This window comes from Centroberyx affinis, unplaced genomic scaffold, assembly GCF_046629955.1.
Source record: "Centroberyx affinis isolate AG114_WGS23_722 - 3 ecotype Tasmania unplaced genomic scaffold, CSIRO-AGI_Caff_v1 ptg002186l_1, whole genome shotgun sequence".
NCBI classification, from domain to species: domain Eukaryota; kingdom Metazoa; phylum Chordata; class Actinopteri; order Beryciformes; family Berycidae; genus Centroberyx; species Centroberyx affinis.
This window is the reverse complement of record NW_027280494.1, coordinates 121,488-140,908: the sequence shown is the minus strand read 5'-3', so window position 1 is coordinate 140,908 and position 19,421 is coordinate 121,488. Positions and strand designations below refer to the sequence as shown.

The following is a 19,421-nucleotide window of genomic DNA, read 5'->3' as shown; positions in this document are numbered from 1 at the left end:
GTGTCAACAAGTGATATTAATAGCGATGTAAACAACAACTTTCAACTGTTAAATTAATTCAAACTGCGATTGCTTGTCTGATGTGCCTTTCTTCTCTTCATTCTGCCGCTGCAGCACACAACAGCAAAAACAAAACAACACGTCCAAAAACTGCTTTTGTCACAGGGCCCATTTTGTTAGTGTTTCCTACCAAACGCACTTGAATACGCGACAAGTCGTATGTTCAACTCGGAAGAGGGACGTTACGATGTGCACGTGAAGCAAGCAATAATAAGTAACCAAAACATGGCGGACTCGGATGAGCCGTAAGTAGCTGCCGAAGAAACAAGCAAGAAACACAGTCATTAACTGCCCGAAAGATGCTTTCAAATCTCATTAACCTACGAAAGCAGAGCATGAATGAACCTTCTTTTATTCTCTCTTTTTAGGGAGAAGAAAAGAAGGAGAGTAGTGGAGCTGACTGAGAAGTTAGTGATGAATTGCTAGAACTGGCGGAAGGTTTGAGGTTACTAGACAGGAGGAAGGTTAACGTTAGCTAACGTTAGCTAAATTAGCTAACCTACCGGTAGTAAAATGCCCTGACAGCTAGGTTAGGCACCGAAATACAGAAACCTAGCCAGCAAAACTGACTAGTTAACAAGTCTACAGTGAATATTTTGTGGTGGCCATGTGACTTTACCTCTCAACCTACCTAACGTCTACAAACGAGCGGTTGTTGCTTATACTCACTGTTGACAGGTTAGCTAGCCACCTAGCCTAGCTAGCTTGAGCTGTCCAGATAAGAGAAGTGCTACCCATCAAGTGCCATAGGGTCAGAAACGCCCTCTTGTCATTTAGCAACTTGCATCTATACACAATCATTAAACAGAAAATAAAACTACTAGCTAACTTGCTAGTCCACAACTTGACATAGCTACGACTGACATCAAAACACAACTGATTGTTTGTACTTTCATTTAGTTTATTTGGCCTCTGCATATTATTGCATGATCTGGTGTGAACTTTATATAGCACCCTCATCAAGGGAAAGTTGGTGACAGTATTGAGTTCAGGTTTTGGTTGATTTGATGTTTTGCATGATCTCACTAGCTCTAGGAGTTCTTGTGTTTTGTCAAAGCCACACATGCATGCTACATGGATACACTTACTGTCAGAGACGATGCTGATGATAAATGCTAAATTTACGTATGTGTTGTCTTCAGGATGGTGGTGGATGGAGGCATTGGAGACAAGTGTGAGTGGGAGGGACGATGGAACCATATCAAAAAGTTTCTGGAAAGATCAGGGCCCTTCACGCATCCTGACTTTGAGGCCAGCACAGAGGTAACATTTATAAGGAACAATGTGATATGCAAAACTCTCAATGGCCCTTGGATCTCTCTTATATCTCTATCTTTTTTATATTGTTATGAAAATATGATAATTTCTTTTTCACCTTTTATCACAGTCATTGCAGTTTATTTTAGAATCCTGCAAAATCCTCGTCATTGGTGCTGGTGGCCTGGGATGTGAGCTTCTCAAAGACCTGGTATGAACTGGTGATCAGTGTTATATGAACATCTGGGAGGTAGTATTCCTAGCTGTAACTAATGGCCTACATGTTTTGTTGTTTCTTGTGCTCATGCTCTGGATCAGGCTTTGTCAGGCTTTCGCAATATCCATGTTGTTGACATGGACACCATTGATGTGTCCAACCTCAATAGACAATTTCTCTTCAGGTCAGTGCAGTTTTTACCTTTTTTCTGTCGTGTATGATTGGTTAATGTTTGTAGCAGGCATTTACTTGCTGTTAATATGTGCTTCATGTTCTCCAGGCCAAAAGATGTAGGTCGAGCCAAGGCTGATGTTGCAGCTGATTTTATTAACAGCCGCATTCCTGGATGCTGTGTAGTCCCGTATCCTTTTGATAGTAATGCATTTTGTGTTAGTGATTAATTATAAAATTAGATCTTAGGTGCTAGCTGCCAAGATGATTGTCTGAAAAGTCCAATCCATAATCCAAACATCAAGAACGAGGTAGCCCTGCCTTGGGATCTGAAAGGATTCTTCAAATTGTGAAAACAAAATCTGAAAGATGCAACAAGCAGCTATTTCCCATCTCCAAATGTACACACTTCAAGACACTATATACTTCAAAAATGTATGCATGTACACCACACTCAAAAACAATCCTGGACTAGGAGAGCCATTTGGCATTCTGTCCAAACATGAAATTTTCCTTAATGCTTTGTGCAGCCATTTTAAGAAAATTCAAGACTTTGATGAGACATTTTACAGACGTAAGCATCATTTGTAGTGTTTTATTCCCAACTTTCCTCACATCTGGTAGTCTCTTTATTAGACATGAGATTTACATTTGCTCATCTCCCTCTCGCTTCATCTAGAATTCCACATAATTGTCTGTGGACTGGACTCTATAGTTGCCAGGAGGTGGATGAATGGCATGCTGGTAAGTTATCCCTGTTCATTGTAATCACAGTGATAGTCCTTATTCTCTTATTACTTTGGCCACATATCTTGTCAAAATTACCTTTATAACATAAATCCACTATTTTATAGCATAAATCCAATATTTTAAAATGATATAGTTGTTAGTTGTGGCAGAGGCAGTATATTTTACTTAATGTACAATCTGTCTTTCTGTGTAGCTGTCTATGTTGGTGTATGAGGATGGTGTCCTGGACCCAAGTTCCATCATCCCTCTAATTGATGGTGGGACTGAAGGCTTTAAAGGCAATGCCAGAGTGATTCTGCCTGGCATGACCGCCTGCATTGACTGTACCCTTGAACTTTACCCACCTCAGGTAAGCTAGCCTTTTCATAAAAGCCAACCCAACCCAAGGACGGTAAGGTTTTGATCAACGATTGTTCCTACTGAAACAGAGCCAGGTCAGTTTGTTGTTTCTAAAATTCATATTTGTCTTCATAGATCAACTTCCCCATGTGCACGATAGCCTCCATGCCACGTTTGCCAGAACATTGCATTGAGTATGTCCGCATGCTGCTGTGGCCCAAAGAGAAACCCTTTGGAGGTATAAAATCACACTGATGTTTTATTTCTGCTGAATGGTCTTTGTTAGGATATAAAACAACAAATAAATGTGACATCAGGCTTAACTTATTCTCTCTGAATTGCAAGACCTGTGAAATAGAAAAGTAAGCCTTTGTATTTGTGTGTGTGTGTGTGTGTCAGACGGTGTGGGCCTGGATGGGGATGACCCAGAGCACATTCAGTGGGTGTACCAGAGGTCTCTGGAGAGGGCAGCAGAGTTCAGCATAACAGGAGTCACATACAGACTGACCCAGGGTGAGCGCACACTGCACCTCTGTCACCAACAGAACACTGCTCCTATTCTGGCAGCTCCACTGGGAAACGACCCAGAATAAACAAAATGGAGCAAGCTGTTGCCATCTGAATGATGTTGGCACCCTTGTAGCTTACTCTGTTTCTGTAAATTACTCTTTCTTTTTGTGTAAGAATAAATAGTAAAATGTTGGAATGTGTAAACAATTCATGTCTGATCAGTGTTTTTGGTAATTGGGTGATTTGTATAGCTGTATTTTGAGAGATAAATCAAAAAGTTTAATATTTTCTTTATCTTATTTACACTGCAGGTGTTGTTAAGAGGATAATCCCAGCTGTGGCGTCTACAAATGCAGTCATAGCAGGTAAATAACTAAAATCGAGGAAAAGTGAACCTGTCTTAGTAGAGACCTGTGGAGCTGACGCATTTATGAAAGGTTTTATGCCCAGTCATAAACACGTTAATCATTTTCCAGGCAGCATTTGGAGTCTATTGACTTTCTGCAAACAGAAATGTCAACCCGGATTTAACTTCTTGTCTTTCTCCCTTATTTGATCCAGCTGCTTGCGCAACAGAGGTTTTCAAAATAGCATCAAGGTGAGTTTTCAGTCTCTGCTCTGCAGCAATGTGTGTAGTGTAGATTAGTGTAAACATGCCTTTCACTGTTTTTTCCATGATGTTGCATTTTGCATCTGCAGTGCCTGTGTCCCTCTGAACAACTACATGGTCTTCAATGATGTCGACGGCCTGTACACCTACACTTTTGAGGCAGAGCGAAAGGTTTGTCCCTGAATCACATCTGCCAGTTCACATTTGCTACAGTGATCAAGTCACCTGTTTGTAAAAGATTTGTTATATCCTTTCCTGCTGCAGGAAAACTGTTCAGCCTGCAGCCAAGTACCTCTGGACTTGCACTTCTCTCCATCTTCCAAACTGCAGGAGGTGTTGGACTACCTGACTGAGAGTGCCTCCCTGTAGGTTTGGCTGCCTCATTGGGGTTTATGACCAATTACTGTGCCATAACTAACCCGTTGCACTTCTGTTGTCATATTCTTTTGTTGTTTGATGTTGCATTATGTGTCTGTCTTCAACAATAACTAAACATAATGTACTTTTTCAGACAAATGAAATCGCCTGCTATAACCGCGACAGTGGAAGGAAAGAACAAAACATTATATTTACAGGTAAATATCCTCTGGTGTCACATGGTTTGATGTTTTCAATTCTGTGTCAGATGGCCCCATGCAAATGTGAGTCAGGGGTGTGTCCTGATGAAACTGAGTAGTCATACTGGTTTTGGTGTGAGCAGACTGTCATTGTGTATTCCGTTGACAGAGCGTGGCTTCAATTGAACAGAGGACGCGGCCAAATCTGTCCAAAACACTGAAGGGTGAGGTGCCTTATTTACTGAATATTGTTCCAAAAGTGGCCCTGCCTACTGTCTGAATTGGTAACGTCAATAGACTGTGAATATAGTGTCTCACTTGTGTTGTGACCGTGTTTTTTCCAGAGCTGGGGCTGAATGACAGGCAGGAGCTGGCCATAGCTGATGTCACCACACCCCAGACCATGCTCTTCAGACTCAGCTTTACCTCATAGGACAAACTCATGCACTCCCACAACAACCATCTGATGTCATTGTCGCTGTTACTAGGCCAACCATGACTCGGTGCAGAATATTTAGAATGGCTTTAAAACTAAATCAGTTTACAGTGTATTCAGTCACAAGTATAGCTTATTTCATTGTTCTAATGTACTTGTTCACTAAAGTCCATATTTTGCACTTGAAAGCCAAACTGTAGTTCACACCCTGTTATTTTTTGGTGATGCAATGTCTACAAATGTCAAGGATTTCTCCAGTAAGAGTTATCTGCACTACAACCTCAAAGCCTGCTCTGTGCAAACCGTGAGAGAAGTTATAGTTACTTGAGAAAAGGTTATTCTGTACTTGTCCTGGTTCATATGTTAATTTATTCAGACACTGTTTTTCGCAGTAACCACTGCAGTGGTCCTTGACCAGACTCTGATGATGATGTGAACTGGAATAAAATGTTTTTCTTACAAAGGACTGTATGTGTTGTCTTTGCAGAGGGTAGATTATATAATAAAAAACAGTTTTCCTCTAATTATCACATCACAGTAATAAAAGGTGATGCCTAATTTGTATCCCAATTCATTTGGGGGAAAATAAATGACAGTCACCCAATTTGTTCATTGCTCTGTAGGAGCTAGATGATGTACTGTATAAGATCTACATTTGATTCACGAGTCTCTCCCAGAGAAATGTGTTGTATTATTGGATATTGGATATATTGGATTAATAGTACATTCAATTTTAGGGATGGCTCATTCATCTATTTCAAGGCTTTCCAAATGTCACTTTTTAAAGCCTGTTAACGGTGGAATTTTAATACATTTACATTTGTGAAGTGTTTCCCAAGGGAAATTATTGATCAGGAAATCAGTTTTTTTATTCTCCATTGAAAATACTAAATTTAATATTGCCTGGAAAAAGGATGAGAGTATAATCCTTTGGGGTGTAATTCAGTCATGCATGAATATCCATAAGCTTTGTGCAACTTCACACTTATAAGTTATGTGTGGTCTCTATATCCTTATTGCAATTATGGTAATTATTGAAATTCAAGTTAATTTTTAGTCTTAGGAATTCATTGGATATTTAAACTTTTAAAATGCACTTTGCATTTTGGAGGAATTGGAAAAGAAAGATATTGTTTTCCAGTCTTACAAGTAGCGTTTAGTATACTGTTTTAAGATGATGATTGAGTCTTTCCTCAGACAATTTCCCAAAATTTGTCTGCTTTTGAGAAGTAAAAGCTTCACAGCTGGCATGCACAGCAGCGTCCTGCTGCTCCATCACTGCATATTTAGGTCAGGGCAGCTGACATGCCCAGCAGACCGGATCATGACGTCATGGTACTACGTGGAAAGGAAGTAGCAAACGGCCTAATGCTAGCTGGGCTACAAGTTGAGAGCGACCAAAACAAACGATGGTGGCCGAGCAAAGAAGACGAAAAAACATCTAAATGGGGGTTTGTTCATGCTTTGATTGAGACAGTGCTTTAGATGTGGCGTTAGAAGTTCCTAACAATCGTTCTACATGACTGACTTGTCATGAATTTGGGAATTTGACCACCAGCCGACCAGATAGCGAGCTGTGTCTGGGACTGATGCTGTCTCGCTAACGTTATGTGTTGTCTACAGTCTACAGCTGTGCTAATTAGCTAAATAGCTATCAAAGGAGATAGCTTGGGTAGAACAACAATTAAAGTTGCGAAACCTAGCACGCACCGCGTTATCGCTGAAAACAAGAATGCAGAGACGATTTAAGCGGGATGGGTGGTTTGTATGTTAACTTACGTGTTAGGTATTTAACAAATACTGGACGTGCCGATAGCTAGGGAATTAGCCAAAATGAGTTGGTTTAACGCATCCCACCTGTCTACCTTCGCTAAACAAGCTTTGACAACAGCTCAGAAATCCATCGACCGAGTTCTGGACATCAAAGAGGAGGACCAGTGGAATGACACTGTTGTGATGCCCTATGATGGTAAGTTATGTTTAAGGTTGTAACAGCTAATGTTGGTCTGTGCAAATTTCAGACTACTGCTAACGTAACCAACACATAAATTAAAGATGATTTTGTTCACCCCCTATCAGATCTACCTGGAAAGATGCCACTAAGTGGAGGATGGGGAATGACCCAGTGGGATGAGCCCCCAGAGGAGAAGACCCAGACCCCTCCCCCTTCATCTGAGGCCATCACTACTCCTGTCACCCGCACAGTTGTGGATGAATCAGAGAACTTTTTCAGTGCCTTTCTGCCCCCTGGAGATGCACAGGGCGTCAAAAAAACCCAGGTAGTGTCTGTACCTCCTGCTATGTCCCACAGGCGGCCTCAGGAGAAGGAAAAGAAAAGCAAAGAGGCTGTGGTCCAAAATGATGTGGAGCCTCAAACGTCAGGACCTACTGATACGAGTCAAGAGAATCAGGAAGCTGCTGAGAGCCAGCCGGTGGAGTGTGAGTCCTCACCAGCAGGACCTTATCCAGACACCATCCTCCTGCAGCCGGTTTCTCCCATTTCATCTCACAGTGATGATCCGTGTGACTCTGACAGCAAAACGACCAATAAGAGCAGAGCAGAAATAGATGTCGGCTCAACAGTTTCCGTGGACTCAAAAACAGAACAGTCGCCGACTCCCTCAGAACAACCTGAGCAGGATGTCACTGACTCCTCTGAACCTTCTGCTGTCACCTCTGAACCTAAGAGCTCTGCCCCCTCTGACCAGTCACCTTCCCCGCCCTCTAAGGAGATACTCTTGGAGCCTAAAGAGCCAAAGATGGAGGACCGTCAAAATGATACCCCCTCCCCTCCAGTCAGCGCCTTCTCCTCGGGCACCTCCACCACCAGTGACATTGAGGTGCTGGACCATGAGAGTGTGCTGAGTGAGAGCTCGGCCAGCTCCAGACAAGAGACAGCGGAGGGAAAGGCTGGCCTTCACCTAATGCAGGGTTCCTTCCAGCTTCTCTCAGCCTCTACCTGTGGTGATTTCCCCCGTCTGGAGGACTATCCCAAGCTCACGGAAAGCTGCGGCTCGTCCTCAGACGCTTTTGAGCGCATCGATTCATTCAGCGTGCAGTCGCTGGACAGCCGGAGTGTCAGTGAGGTTAACTCGGATGATGAGATCCCTGGGAGTCGGACACTAGCATCTGTCACTGCCGGCCCTGCTCCCATGACGGTTGCATCACCGGCCGTATGTCAGAATCAGGAAGAGGGAGTGGTAGAGAAGGAAGGAGAGGAAGAGGAGGAGGGGTTCACTGAAACGATGAGGGACCAGTCATTGGATGAGATGGAGGAGAGTGGACGGAGCGCCACGCCTGTGAATAGCGAGCAGCCTGAAGAGTTGACAGAACAAGAACAGGAACAGGAATCCGAAGCTAATGTTACACTGTCTGGTCCCACCCCCGAGGTTGATGAACAGCTCACCCCGCCAATCACAGAGGAGATGAAAAGTGTATCGACATGTCAGATTCTGGAGCTTCAAAAGGTAACAGGTGGTACTGTGTTCTATGTGGCTGGTAGCACCAATCTTAAATATATACAGTATGTATTGTTTTATTTCAGCTAAGAAGGTAATGGTAAGAATTACAAACTTGAATACTCCTTCTTCCCTTAGGGTAAGGTGTTTTCAATTTTCCCTTTTAGGCTTTTCTGTATGCCATTGTAAATTTAAAAAAAAGGTCTATAAAATCTATTGGGGGCTCCTTGTAGGTCATTGATGAGTTGTCAAGCCGCCTTGAGAAGAGGGAGTCTCAGCTGCTAGCAGTCAGCAAGGACAAGGCCAGGCTGGAGGAGGAGTGTGACAACCTCAAAGAGTGAGTATATGGCATGCACACCTGGTTTTGAGTGGCACTGTAAATAACCGTGATAGGAAAGCTGTTTTGACCAAGCCTGTTTGTGAGACTAATACTGTAGCAGGAATCTGGGTCAGGCTATGCTTTGCCCACATAGCATAGCACCACTAAAGATGTGATTTATCACGTTATATGCTTAACACCTAACAAACTATCACTTATTTTGCCATTGGATTTTTATTTTTATGTTTTGTAATAGACTACAGTTAAGCTTCACATGGTCTCAAAGTTAATTAGTGGTGTACTGATGCGGTATTAGATGTTTTTATATTGGACATGTATATACACATTGCTATTACAATATAGAAGTATTTTCAAAAGGGTCACTTTCAGATGAGGTTTTCACATAGTTACTCTACATGATGAATGCTCAAAATTAAATACTTGTACAGATCATCAAAAGCTGCCTTGGCCTTGAGGCTGTATGGATTTAGACAATGAGCTGTTAGACTAATGAGTCTGTTTATCGTCCAGTGAAGTGATAAGCTTGAAGGAGGAGAGCTCCACTGTTCAGTCTCTTAAGGATGAGTTCACCCAGCGCATAGCAGATGCAGAGAGGAAGGCTCAGCTTGCCTGCAAGGAGAGGGACATTGCAAAGAAGGTAACACACAAATCAGTACTCTGCTCCTGTGCTGTCTTTATCTCCCCTCAGACAAATTGAGATGAATACCAGAGAGGCCGTTTTGTTCAATTCATTTTTACATGAGAAACCCAGATTTATCCAGTTGGTTGTTCAACTTACTATTACATGACTGTGGCTATTTTCAGCCGCAATCTAACTCATCCAGGGTGTCCTTGTGTCAAAGATGTCTTGCATTTTTATCTGCCACAGGAGATTAAGGGCTTGCGGGACGAGCTGTCCACCAGGCTGAATTCCAATGATACAATCGAGATCATCAGAGAGAAGGAGGAGCAGATCAGAGGCCTGCTGGAAGAAGGTGACACTCATTGTGTAGTAGCCCATTGTCCTTTTTGACTCCTCTACCAACTCCTCTCCCACCCACTTATAACAGGCTGCACAGTGAAGAAAGTAACTAAAATGGAGTCAGTCGTAGATTAGGTTCTACTTACTACTACTACTACTACTACTACTACTACTACTACTACTATATACAACTTTTCAGTTGTGAAGAGTAAGCATGATGTTGTTGCAGGACTCAACAGTGTGAGGATTTTATTTATATTTGCTCCTAACAATAGAGCACCTGTACAAGTAGAGATTTTGCGGTGAAGTGGTGTTATCTGTCTCACACACACACTCACAGTCTCCAAGACACCATAACTTTGTACATCCGCTCCATTAACGCTGGCAGTTACGACTGTGTGCGTGTTTAGATCTGCGTCTTGTGTGCCTGTGTGTGTTTAAAGAAACTGCGCTCAGGCTGTCTAGCTGCCAGTCGCCATGACACACACACACACACACACAAAATGCGCAATGTCTGTTCACTGCTTATTAATAAATTCTGACACTTTTCATTTGTAAGGGCGCCCCTAAATTTCTTTCTGTGCTCCTCATGTTTTTTTTTAATTGGGAGCACAGCTCCTTTGAAAAAATGTTACTGTTGAGCCCGTTGTTGGCTCTATCATCATACTATAAAGCAAGGAATCTCTGTCTGTATGTGTGTCCTTCGCATATCTCAAGAACCGTTCGTCTGATCTACTTCACACTTGGCGGGTGTATTGCTGGGGATCCAAGGACGTGCAGTGTCGGATTTGACACGTGACACGTTCAATATTAATAAACTTTGAATAAACAAGTGAACAGCGCTCTGTGCAGCAGCGGGGCTCAAAGCAAACAGGCACTGCACTAGTTTATGTGAAAGCCAGAAAAGATGGACTGCAGTGATCATCCAACTACAATGTGACTATGATGGGCCCAAGTTATCACTAAAATGCACATTTACATTTTACCATTTGCATGAAAAGGGTCATTAAAAACTTTTAATTTCATACTGTATTTGTAATTGATGTCACTAAATCACTGAAGCAGTAATAAACAAAATAGCCTTGTGTGGTATTGTAAAATGGTGGTGCAATTTTATGAGCTCTCCATAGTATGAAGTCAAAAAACATCCCTCCTCGCTTGAAAAGTGCCGGCTTTCCACCTCTGTGAGTAGCGCAGCCATCTGCTGGCAAATCCTAAATGACTTAGGGGACCTCTTTAGCTCTCTTAAAATAATTTAGGAGATGATTGTATTTCAAGACTTAAAGGTATTAAGTTTTTGTTTTACTTCTAAAATTAGGATAACACTGTCAGAATTTTCTTGCACAGAAGAGCAAATTTTCACTCTTAGCAGCTTCATATGTCCTGACCCAGACTGGTCGATAACGAAAAGCAAATGGAAATTTGTTTAAGCAGAAGATAATGCAGGCGCTTTAGGCATAGAACCACAGCCATGTTTCAGCGTCTACATCAGTGTGTGTGTGCTCCCAGCATCAGTTGTCGGCTTTACTCTAAGAGGCTGAGGAGATGTTCTACTACTCCTAGGTGAGAAGCTGTCCAAGCAGCAGCTGCAGCACTGCAACATCATCAAGAAGCTGCGTGTGAAGGAGAAAGAGAGCGACACTAAGATCACCAAGCAGAACAAGAAAATCAAGGAACACGAGGAGGAGCTGAAGCACCTGCAGCAGGTCGGTAACCAGGTCAATGTTAGGAATGTTGATTTAAAAATAGTAAGAATGTTTCACCTTGTCATTGTCATTTGACAGCTTTAAACACCATTGTATTCAGAAACAAAGTTATAGCTTATTTTTTGCTTAACTTTTTAGCTTTAAGTTTTCATTCAGTTTAGTGTTTTTTCAATAGTGGGTCAATAGTCGGTGAGCAATGTATTGGTAGAATCTGTTTTTTCAACACAGATTGTTGATCTAGTTCTATTCATTACTACTGGACTCTCTCTCCACTTCTGTCACAGTATGCCAACGTGCAAAAAAAGTAATACTGAAAAGAATCATTCATTCATTTTATTCATGTTTTGGAAGCTAAGATTATATTTTCAGTTTACTTAGTTTTTATTTTGTTATTTATTTTCTTTTACACCTTTTTCACGACTAGAGGAAGTCTTAGTTTTACTTGGCTATAATAACATTGGTCTCAGCATAACCATGCCTACTGTCCTGTTTATGTTTCTGTGTGTTAAGGTTCTGGATGGGAAGGAGGAGGTAGAGAAGCAGCACAGGGAGAACATCAAGAAGCTGAATGCTGTGGTGGAGCGTCAGGAGAAGGAGCTGAGCCGGCTGCAGACAGATTCCGAGGAGCTGCAGGAGAAGAACAGGAGCATCCAGGCTGCTCTCGACAACTCTTATAAGTAAACACTGGCGTGCCCTGCTATTGATACTGAATACTGAGGATCAAACAGCTTATTGTAGATGTAAACTTACATGGTCAAACCACTTACGACACGTCAGCTTGTGTATAGTGTTACTTCAGAGTGCACACCTATACATGACTTCACTATTGATAGAATAACATGACCAGGATGGTGACGGTCTTCTTCTGCATCACTTTCTTCAGGGAGCTGGCAGAGCTCCACAAGGCCAATGCCAGCAGGGCCAGTGAAGTCCAGGAGGCGGCGCTGAGCAGGGAGACCCAGGCCAAGGAGCAGCTGAGCCTGGCCCTGGAGAAGGCCCAGGAGGAGGCCCGCATACAGCAGGAGGCTCTGGCCAACCAGGTAACACTGGCTCGCACCGTGGACACACAGCATAGAAGTTTGTTTGCTATGCATGTGTGTCAAGTGTAGATGGCTTGTATTTCATCAGACCTACTACTTGTATTGACTGTTGGTCCACCCAGTACATGTTAATCATATGAATACATTGTGTACTCCACACTTGGGCGTGAACCATGACAAACATAAGTCTGTGGTGCGCAAGTTGAACAGTGTTGTAGGACAGCTTTCACTAGACTTGACTGCCAAAGGGGCATTTTGTAGCGTAAGTATTTTATCGAGCGAGAGAGGCAGAGTGCGTGAGAGTGAAACTGTGAGAGAGAAGAGAGGGAAAGAGAAGGAGACAGCGGTTAATTAGGTTACTTGTTTCAGAAATGTGACTTTGACGGTGCGAAGAAACTGCATTTTTACATTTTATATGAACAAAAATCAAGAAACGAGAACTTTACATTGGCCAGGGAATTTCTACCGGTGATGGATCCAGACCAGTGCCAATCCCATTAAACGCAGTGTTATTCAGTAATAAAACACAGTTTTATTACACACAGTTTTATTAATAAAACACAGTTTTATTACTAGATGCACGTGACTAGGTAAAGGTAGGCTACTGCCCAGTTGTTGCAGGACCTTCTTTCATTAACCCTTTCTAACCCTGTGTGCAGGTGGCTGACCTGAGGCTGGCTCTGCAGAGGGCTGAGCAGCAGCAGGGCAGGAAAGAAGATTATCTGAGGGAGGAGATCAGTGAGCTGCAACAGGTAATAGATGATGGTTGGAAGGAGCCCCACTAAGGTAGCTCACTTCAATAAGAGGCAATGATAACCATAATTTGCACAAGTGCAAGTTTTGAAGAAAGCATTGCACACACATGCACACAATCTTTTTGCCATCTTCTTCCACAGAGGCTTCAGGAGGCAGAGACTAGGAACCAGGAGCTCAGTCAGAGCGTTACCTCGGCAACGCGGCCCCTACTGCGACAGATTGAGAACCTCCAGGCCTCACTGGGGGGTCAGACGGCATCCTGGGAAAAACTGGAGAAGAGCATCTCTGATAGGCTAGGTGAGAGGCAGGAATCTCAACTGCATTCTAATCCCTAGAAAAACATTAAAAAAATCAACACGGTAGTCTGCACAGTGGAAAACATGCTTCACCTCATTTCTTCTCTTGCTCTCCCTCTTTTCCTCTCTCTCTCTTTTCCTGTCTTCACCAGCGGATGCCCAGGCACAGCTGGCTGTTGCTGTGGAGAAGGAGCGTTCGGCAACAGAGGAACTGCTGGCCATCAAGTCCCAGCTGGCCTCTCTGGAGTCCCAGAATTCCCTGCTCCGCCAGGAGAAGGGCCGTGTCCTGGGACAGCTGGATGCTGAGAAGAACAAGAGAGAGAAACTGGAGGATGAAAGCAGCAGGTAATGTGCAGGAACTACTTCCTACATGCACTTACACAAAATAACTAATACATCTAGTTTTGTGATTTTTTACTTACGTAAATTCCTTCTGTCACAACAGTGTCCACATTAAAAACAGTTTTAAAAGACAAAAGACACAGAAAAAGCAAAGAAGAATTAATATCAAGAACCATAGAAAACCCCCACCCCTCCCCTTCTTAGTTTACGAAAAATATATTTAATTTCTCAAAGACCTCTCAGCCGGAATGAAACTGCTGCCAAAACACTTGGTGTGTATATTGTGCTGCCGTAGGCACCTACTCCCTCTCCTGATGTTCCGTATCTACATAGGCACCCAGGTAAAGGTGGTAAAACCAGTTGTCGCTCTAATTTGTGCTGGTCCTGTCTATGCATAAATCCAAAAATACTTACAAGGCCGAGGATAAGAATGTTTTGCACAACAGTCTGGAAGAACAGTGACAGTATGACTTGATCAACATTAAAATACCTTTTTAGTTTTCTGAAAAAAGGAAACGGTTGTCACATTTCACTAAATTTTGATGCTGCACAGACATCTAACTTTAGTCATCAATTTCAACATGTAGATTTTTATATCAATTTATATCAGTTTATATCAATGAGGGACCCTTTCACCAGAATGGTGAACAGCTGGTACTGTCTCGGTTGAAAGCTATGATCATGTTCTTTGTTTTCTTGATATTAACCTTTAGGAAATTCTGTTAACACCAGTTGTTAAACTGCTCAATCCCTCTTGAGTAACCAAACAGGGATCAGGGATATGTGACTAGACTCAAGCAGGATAGCAACTGTTGTATCGTCAGTGTACTTGAAACAGTATTCATGGACATCATGGACCATCATGGACCATGGAAATCATGGACCTGCTTGATGGCTATCTAGTCTTAGTGTCTGGACAAGAAAATTCTAGAGCCACTATTAATTTGGGCTAGTGCTTATCCGTATCAAAAGGCTTAAAAGGACATTCCCTGACTGGGAATCGAACCCAGGCCGCGGCGGTGAGAGCGCCGAATCCTAACCACTAGACCACCAGGGAATTATGTGAACTTTCAGCCTAAAATACCCTCCTTGGAATACTTGGGTTGCAGGACAGAGGGGAGGAGCCAATCATTGATAAGTATAGCAGACTGCCAACAGGAAAAGCAACTTCCCCAGTCTCCTTCTAACAGTCGCTTTCTACTTGCAACTGATCACATTTAGAGATAGAAGCCTTGCTTTGAAACATCACTGGAATACTTTGCTTGAAAATCAGCTTTATGTAGACATTCTTGATGAAATTTTTTTAATAATACATATATAAAAATATATATAATACATTATAAACCAGCACAAAGAATTATACTGTAGTCTACATTAGACTGCCACCAAATAGCTAAACTTGTGTCAGACTAGATTACATTGTGCTTTGAATCTGTTTTGTTTTATGGTGAGTTCATTTGGTGAAGTTTGTTAGGAGACACTCTGGATTTAAAAAAAAAAGACACACACACACAGGTGGAATTTTAAAAAACAGTAGCTAACTTTAGCAGGAATCTTTACTGGGGTATTTGGGGGAAATCACTGGTTGGTCCGGACAGGCTAAAACTAATGGAGGTAAAAAATTCAATCATCATACCACCCCTTGTAATACTAATGCTGCCAGGAGAGTGCTCTTGTCTAAAACAAAACTTGTTTTGTGAGGGAGAGGGTGGAGCAAAGGCCAGGGGGAACTCCCTGAGAGAGGCAATCATGCATGTGGGTTTGGCCTTTGTGCCCCAGACTTGTCTTTTGTGGGAAGCCTGCAGCTGCTCAGAGGGCCAGTGGCGCAATGGATAACGCGTCTGACTACGGATCAGAAGATTCCAGGTTCGACTCCTGGCTGGCTCGTGACACTTTTTCTCTATATTTTTGTGGGAGGAGTCATAGCCAATGGTGATTATCTAGGGCACTAATTTAGCCCTTTATAGCAATCATCATCTTTGATTCTGACTGTTTCTACCACACATGACACAAAGGAGGAGAAAGATCTCTGTACAGTACTATAAACGGCCATTAGGGTGCACTTACACATGGCAGTAAAGACCGTGCTGAGAATGTGACTATTTGAGCTGATATGAATATCTCCATATAAAAATCACTTGGCTGCTTGAGGAATCATGTAGTGTCTTCTCTCCCAAAAGGCTGATTGTCAAGAGGATTGTCATTGTGTCATTGTGTGTGTGACAAAATCTTTCTGCTTTCACTTGACCAAAAGTGTGTCAGAAAAAGAACTAATAACTTCATGTTGTTTATCTTCTCTCAATGTAGGGAGCATGTTGAATTGGAGAATCTGCGAGGAGAACACAGTCGAGTGCTAGAAGAGGCTAAGAAAGAAAAGGTACCGTACGCTCTCTCCTCCTGCCATCGCTGTCCTCTGTAAAACAACATCCTCATGTACCTCTGTCTGCTCCTTCCACCAGCTGCTGCTTACCAATCAGCTAGAGATGGAGAAGATGAAGGTGGAGCAAGAGAAGAAGAAATGCTACCTAGCACAAGAGGCCCTCAAGGAAAAGGTAATACATTTCAATGAATATTAACAAGCTGATTTTCTGTTCTGATGCTCTTTAGTCCATATAGCCAACGTTTCACTCTACATGTAACCTACTGAGATTTTTTCATTCTGTTCTCTAATAGAAGTTCAGTGTGTTTATACAGTATTTTAACTTCTTATTTTTCCGCCATCAGGAGCGGAAGACCATGACTCACTCTGTTGGGGAGCCCCCAGCCTCCTCCACCCCCTCCCTGTCCCGCTCCAGCTCCATCAGTGGGGCGGATAACGCTGGTCTGCACACCTCTATGCTTTCGCAGGTACACAGCCCATAAACACTGCTCCCTGTCTTCACTCACAGTTGGTTAGAACATATACAGTATAAACAATTGGGAGTGAAAAGAATGTAGGCAACTTTCAATTAAAAAAATCTAGAAATTAAGTTGACTTGGCGCATACTTTGACCGTTGTGAGCTTGATCGTTCATCTACCTTGTTGTTTTATTTCTCCCCAGGATGACTCTTTGGACCACTCGCTGGGCACCATGCCCATGTCCATGTCCATAAGTGGGACCAACCTGTACGAGGCTGCCAGGCTGTCTGGAGGCTCCAGCATCATAGAGAACCTCCAGTCCCAGCTTAAATTGAGAGAAGGAGAGATAGCACAGCTACAGGTAGCAATTCAGTTCGCACCTGAATAAGGCCGGTCATTGAGGAAGACACAAGTCACAGGATCATACTACCTCTAGCCTATGTACACTGGTTGCCTGTTTAGGTTTTGCATCAGTTTTAAGATTTTACTGATTACTTTGAAGACTTTGCCAACATCTCAAATGAGGCAGGAACCTCTTAGCCATCCTGAGGTCAAGATTAAAGACCAAAGTTAATCGAACATTTGCTGCCTAGACCCGTAGGCTTTAGCACCACCTGCCTGTTGACCTGAGGCTTGCAAATTCATTACAGTCTTTTAAATCACCTCTTAAAACAAATTTTACATACAGGCTATTGTGTGTATATATTATCTATTTTACTATTGCTGCACTTGCCTATCTTATTTAGCTTTACCCCTGTTTTTTAATTCAGATCTTTTTTATCAGTTATTTTATTGGTTTTTATTCATTATTGTTTTATTGTCTGTATGTAATTCAGTTTTGAAGTGCAATACAAACTAAATATTAAAATGTTTGCTGCTATGTGCCAAATATAAATATAACATTTTTATCACCTTCTTTTCCCTCTTCCCCGTTCAGCTGGAGATCTCTAGTCTGGAGAGGAGTCGGTCTGTCATGGCGGAAGAGCTGGTGCGGCTCACCAATCAGAACGATGAGATGGAGGACATGGTGAAGGAAATCCCTAAGCTGAGAATTCAGCTCAAGGTGAGGACTCTCTACTCTGTTACAAAGCAAGGGATCGGAGAAGGAAAAGTAAATCTTGATGTCATCAAGACACTTTCTATAGCTGTTTTACTGACACATTATTGTAGGCGGATTTTGTGGATTCAAGCAGCAAATGATGCTCGATGGCATATTTGTCTCTTTTGCTAATGTTGGAAGAGGCTTGTTTATGTACTTAAATCTTGACTAACGTGTCCGAGATCAGAAAACTAACATGTGAATTGTAATAAAAAAATACTAATGCATTTGGTGTGTGTGTGTGTACCAGCAAAGGTTCCTCTCCCACTTTGTTGTGGTTGTTTATTTCAGGATCTGGAGCAGAGGCACAACACCATCCTGCAGATGTACGGAGAGAAGGCTGAGGAGGCAGAGGAACTGAGGCTGGACCTAGAAGATGTCAAGAACATGTACAAAACCCAGATTGATGAACTACTCCAGAACCAGAAATAGACTGGCTTTACTGCTCTGTCTGGCATCTGGGACACTCACAAAAAAACACAAAAACACAATAACCCAACTTAAGAAGACATGCATTCACTGTAAAAGATGGGGGAGAGCTTTTGCTCTCATGTTTCTCATCACTGAGAATCACTGTCTCAAAAGAAATTGATTTATCTTTATGTTTATTATTGTTTTATTTTAATCATCAGATACTCTAGCTATTTAAGTGGGGATGTTGGGAATGTGGGTAACAGCATTACGTATATAATACACATTACAGAACCAATATGAAGGATATTCACAGTTGATGATTGAGTCATAAGTGTCAATTCTTTGAAATCTTGGGGACTTTTCACACACTTTGTTTTAGATATAATTTCTCATTATCAAACCCTTGACAGAGTATTGTATGAGCAGTTTTTAACTGTAGGAAAAGGTAATGGATGTTTGCACTATAGTTTCATCCTTGTTTAATTCTTAACAGATTGACATAATCAGAATGGTTGAAGAGATATAAAAAATATTGTACAGTGGATTATATGTTTTGTTCACAACAAATCACAAAATGTAGATTTGAGGGTAATCTATGCTTAGAATCCTAAAGATTGGATTTTGAAATTTATAAATATGTAAATGAATAAACATTTATTTGGGTGGTGAAAAATAGTGATTGATACATAATTTTAATTGTGTGGATTCGTAAATATATTTTACAGTAGTCTACCTCAACTCAGTATCAAGTTACAATTTTTCCCAATTGATTTGACACATTTCTCCAAACTAAGCTCCATGCTCGAAACAGTTCACACACCATCTAAACCCTTGATAATTTTGCAAATGAACTGTGCATTTTCATTGTGTTCACGTAAAATCCAAATCTATAGCCAATACTTTTTCCAAACAGTAGGCCTACACACAAAACTCTCCAAACAGATCTCCAAGCTCACACGGTTGTGAATACCTTTTCGTTGTTTACAACAGTAAACTTGTTTGTGCCTTCTCATGAAGCAAATTTTACAAACGTAAAAATGTTTCACATGACATGACCAAAATTGACAAACCTTTTACAAACCGTGAGATAGGCTATTGCATATTATACTAGACCTCTTTCCAAAATTGTGAGGAACAGATGTTTTGCTTTCTGTAAAGGAAAACATTATCAATGGATGTTGGATAAAATTCCATAAAATCAAAGTATGAAAAAAGGATTGTGGAACTTTCTTAAGTGTTTTACCATTAGGGTATTATTCCTGT

General features: G+C 41.8%; 2 protein-coding genes and 2 non-coding genes across 9 annotated transcripts; 3 read left to right on the top strand and 1 right to left on the bottom strand.

The window, feature by feature from the left end:
- Positions 1-285: 285 nt before the first annotated feature.
- Positions 286-5,344, top strand: uba3 (ubiquitin-like modifier activating enzyme 3). 4 transcript variants are annotated; one of them, XM_071532368.1, is made up of 18 exons: positions 286-305; positions 429-467; positions 1,203-1,323; positions 1,448-1,528; positions 1,636-1,718; positions 1,815-1,895; positions 2,236-2,279; positions 2,385-2,449; positions 2,649-2,804; positions 2,930-3,032; positions 3,194-3,307; positions 3,616-3,669; positions 3,866-3,902; positions 4,004-4,085; positions 4,179-4,279; positions 4,426-4,489; positions 4,641-4,695; positions 4,816-5,344. In XM_071532368.1, exons 1-18 carry the CDS (start codon positions 286-288, stop codon positions 4,902-4,904), a joined length of 1,389 nt encoding a protein of 462 aa, XP_071388469.1. In that variant the 3' UTR covers positions 4,905-5,344. The 4 variants fall into 4 exon arrangements, with proteins under 4 accessions (XP_071388469.1, XP_071388470.1, XP_071388471.1 ...); XM_071532369.1 differs by lacking the exon at positions 429-467; XM_071532366.1 differs by lacking the exon at positions 286-305 and having other exon boundaries at positions 369-467.
- A 938-nt stretch (positions 5,345-6,282) lies between these two features.
- On the top strand, positions 6,283-19,276 carry tmf1 (TATA element modulatory factor 1). Of its 3 annotated transcripts, XM_071532363.1 has the most exons (18): positions 6,283-6,876; positions 6,987-8,339; positions 8,432-8,439; positions 8,599-8,702; positions 9,216-9,342; positions 9,574-9,679; positions 11,230-11,372; positions 11,883-12,049; positions 12,256-12,412; positions 13,072-13,164; positions 13,309-13,465; positions 13,617-13,809; positions 16,114-16,183; positions 16,266-16,358; positions 16,531-16,653; positions 16,848-17,006; positions 17,583-17,708; positions 18,036-19,276. In XM_071532363.1, exons 1-18 carry the CDS (start codon positions 6,741-6,743, stop codon positions 18,174-18,176), a joined length of 3,456 nt encoding a protein of 1,151 aa, XP_071388464.1. In that variant the 5' UTR covers positions 6,283-6,740; the 3' UTR covers positions 18,177-19,276. The 3 variants fall into 3 exon arrangements, with proteins under 3 accessions (XP_071388464.1, XP_071388462.1, XP_071388463.1); XM_071532361.1 differs by lacking the exon at positions 8,432-8,439 and having other exon boundaries at positions 6,987-8,374; XM_071532362.1 differs by lacking the exon at positions 8,432-8,439 and having other exon boundaries at positions 6,987-8,398; positions 8,611-8,702.
- trnae-cuc (transfer RNA glutamic acid (anticodon CUC)) lies at positions 14,792-14,863 on the bottom strand. The gene has a single exon. It is a non-coding gene; the product is annotated as a tRNA-Glu (tRNA).
- trnar-acg (transfer RNA arginine (anticodon ACG)) lies at positions 15,621-15,693 on the top strand. The gene has a single exon. It is a non-coding gene; the product is annotated as a tRNA-Arg (tRNA).
- Positions 19,277-19,421: the final 145 nt, after the last annotated feature.

Excerpts from the sequence above, each read along its gene's own strand:
- tmf1 (XM_071532362.1), top strand. The coding sequence starts at position 6,741 with ATGAGTTGGTTTAACGCATCCCACCTGTCTACCTTCGCTAAACAAGCT. Across the intron at positions 9,343-9,573 it reads AGAGGGACATTGCAAAGAAG|GAGATTAAGGGCTTGCGGGA; the intron begins GTAACACACAAA and ends TATCTGCCACAG. Across the intron at positions 12,050-12,255 it reads GCTCTCGACAACTCTTATAA|GGAGCTGGCAGAGCTCCACA; the intron begins GTAAACACTGGC and ends CACTTTCTTCAG.
- uba3 (XM_071532366.1), top strand. The coding sequence starts at position 400 with ATGAACCTTCTTTTATTCTCTCTTTTTAGGGAGAAGAAAAGAAGGAGA. Across the intron at positions 2,280-2,384 it reads TGATGAGACATTTTACAGAC|AATTCCACATAATTGTCTGT; the intron begins GTAAGCATCATT and ends CGCTTCATCTAG. Across the intron at positions 3,033-3,193 it reads CAAAGAGAAACCCTTTGGAG|ACGGTGTGGGCCTGGATGGG; the intron begins GTATAAAATCAC and ends TGTGTGTGTCAG.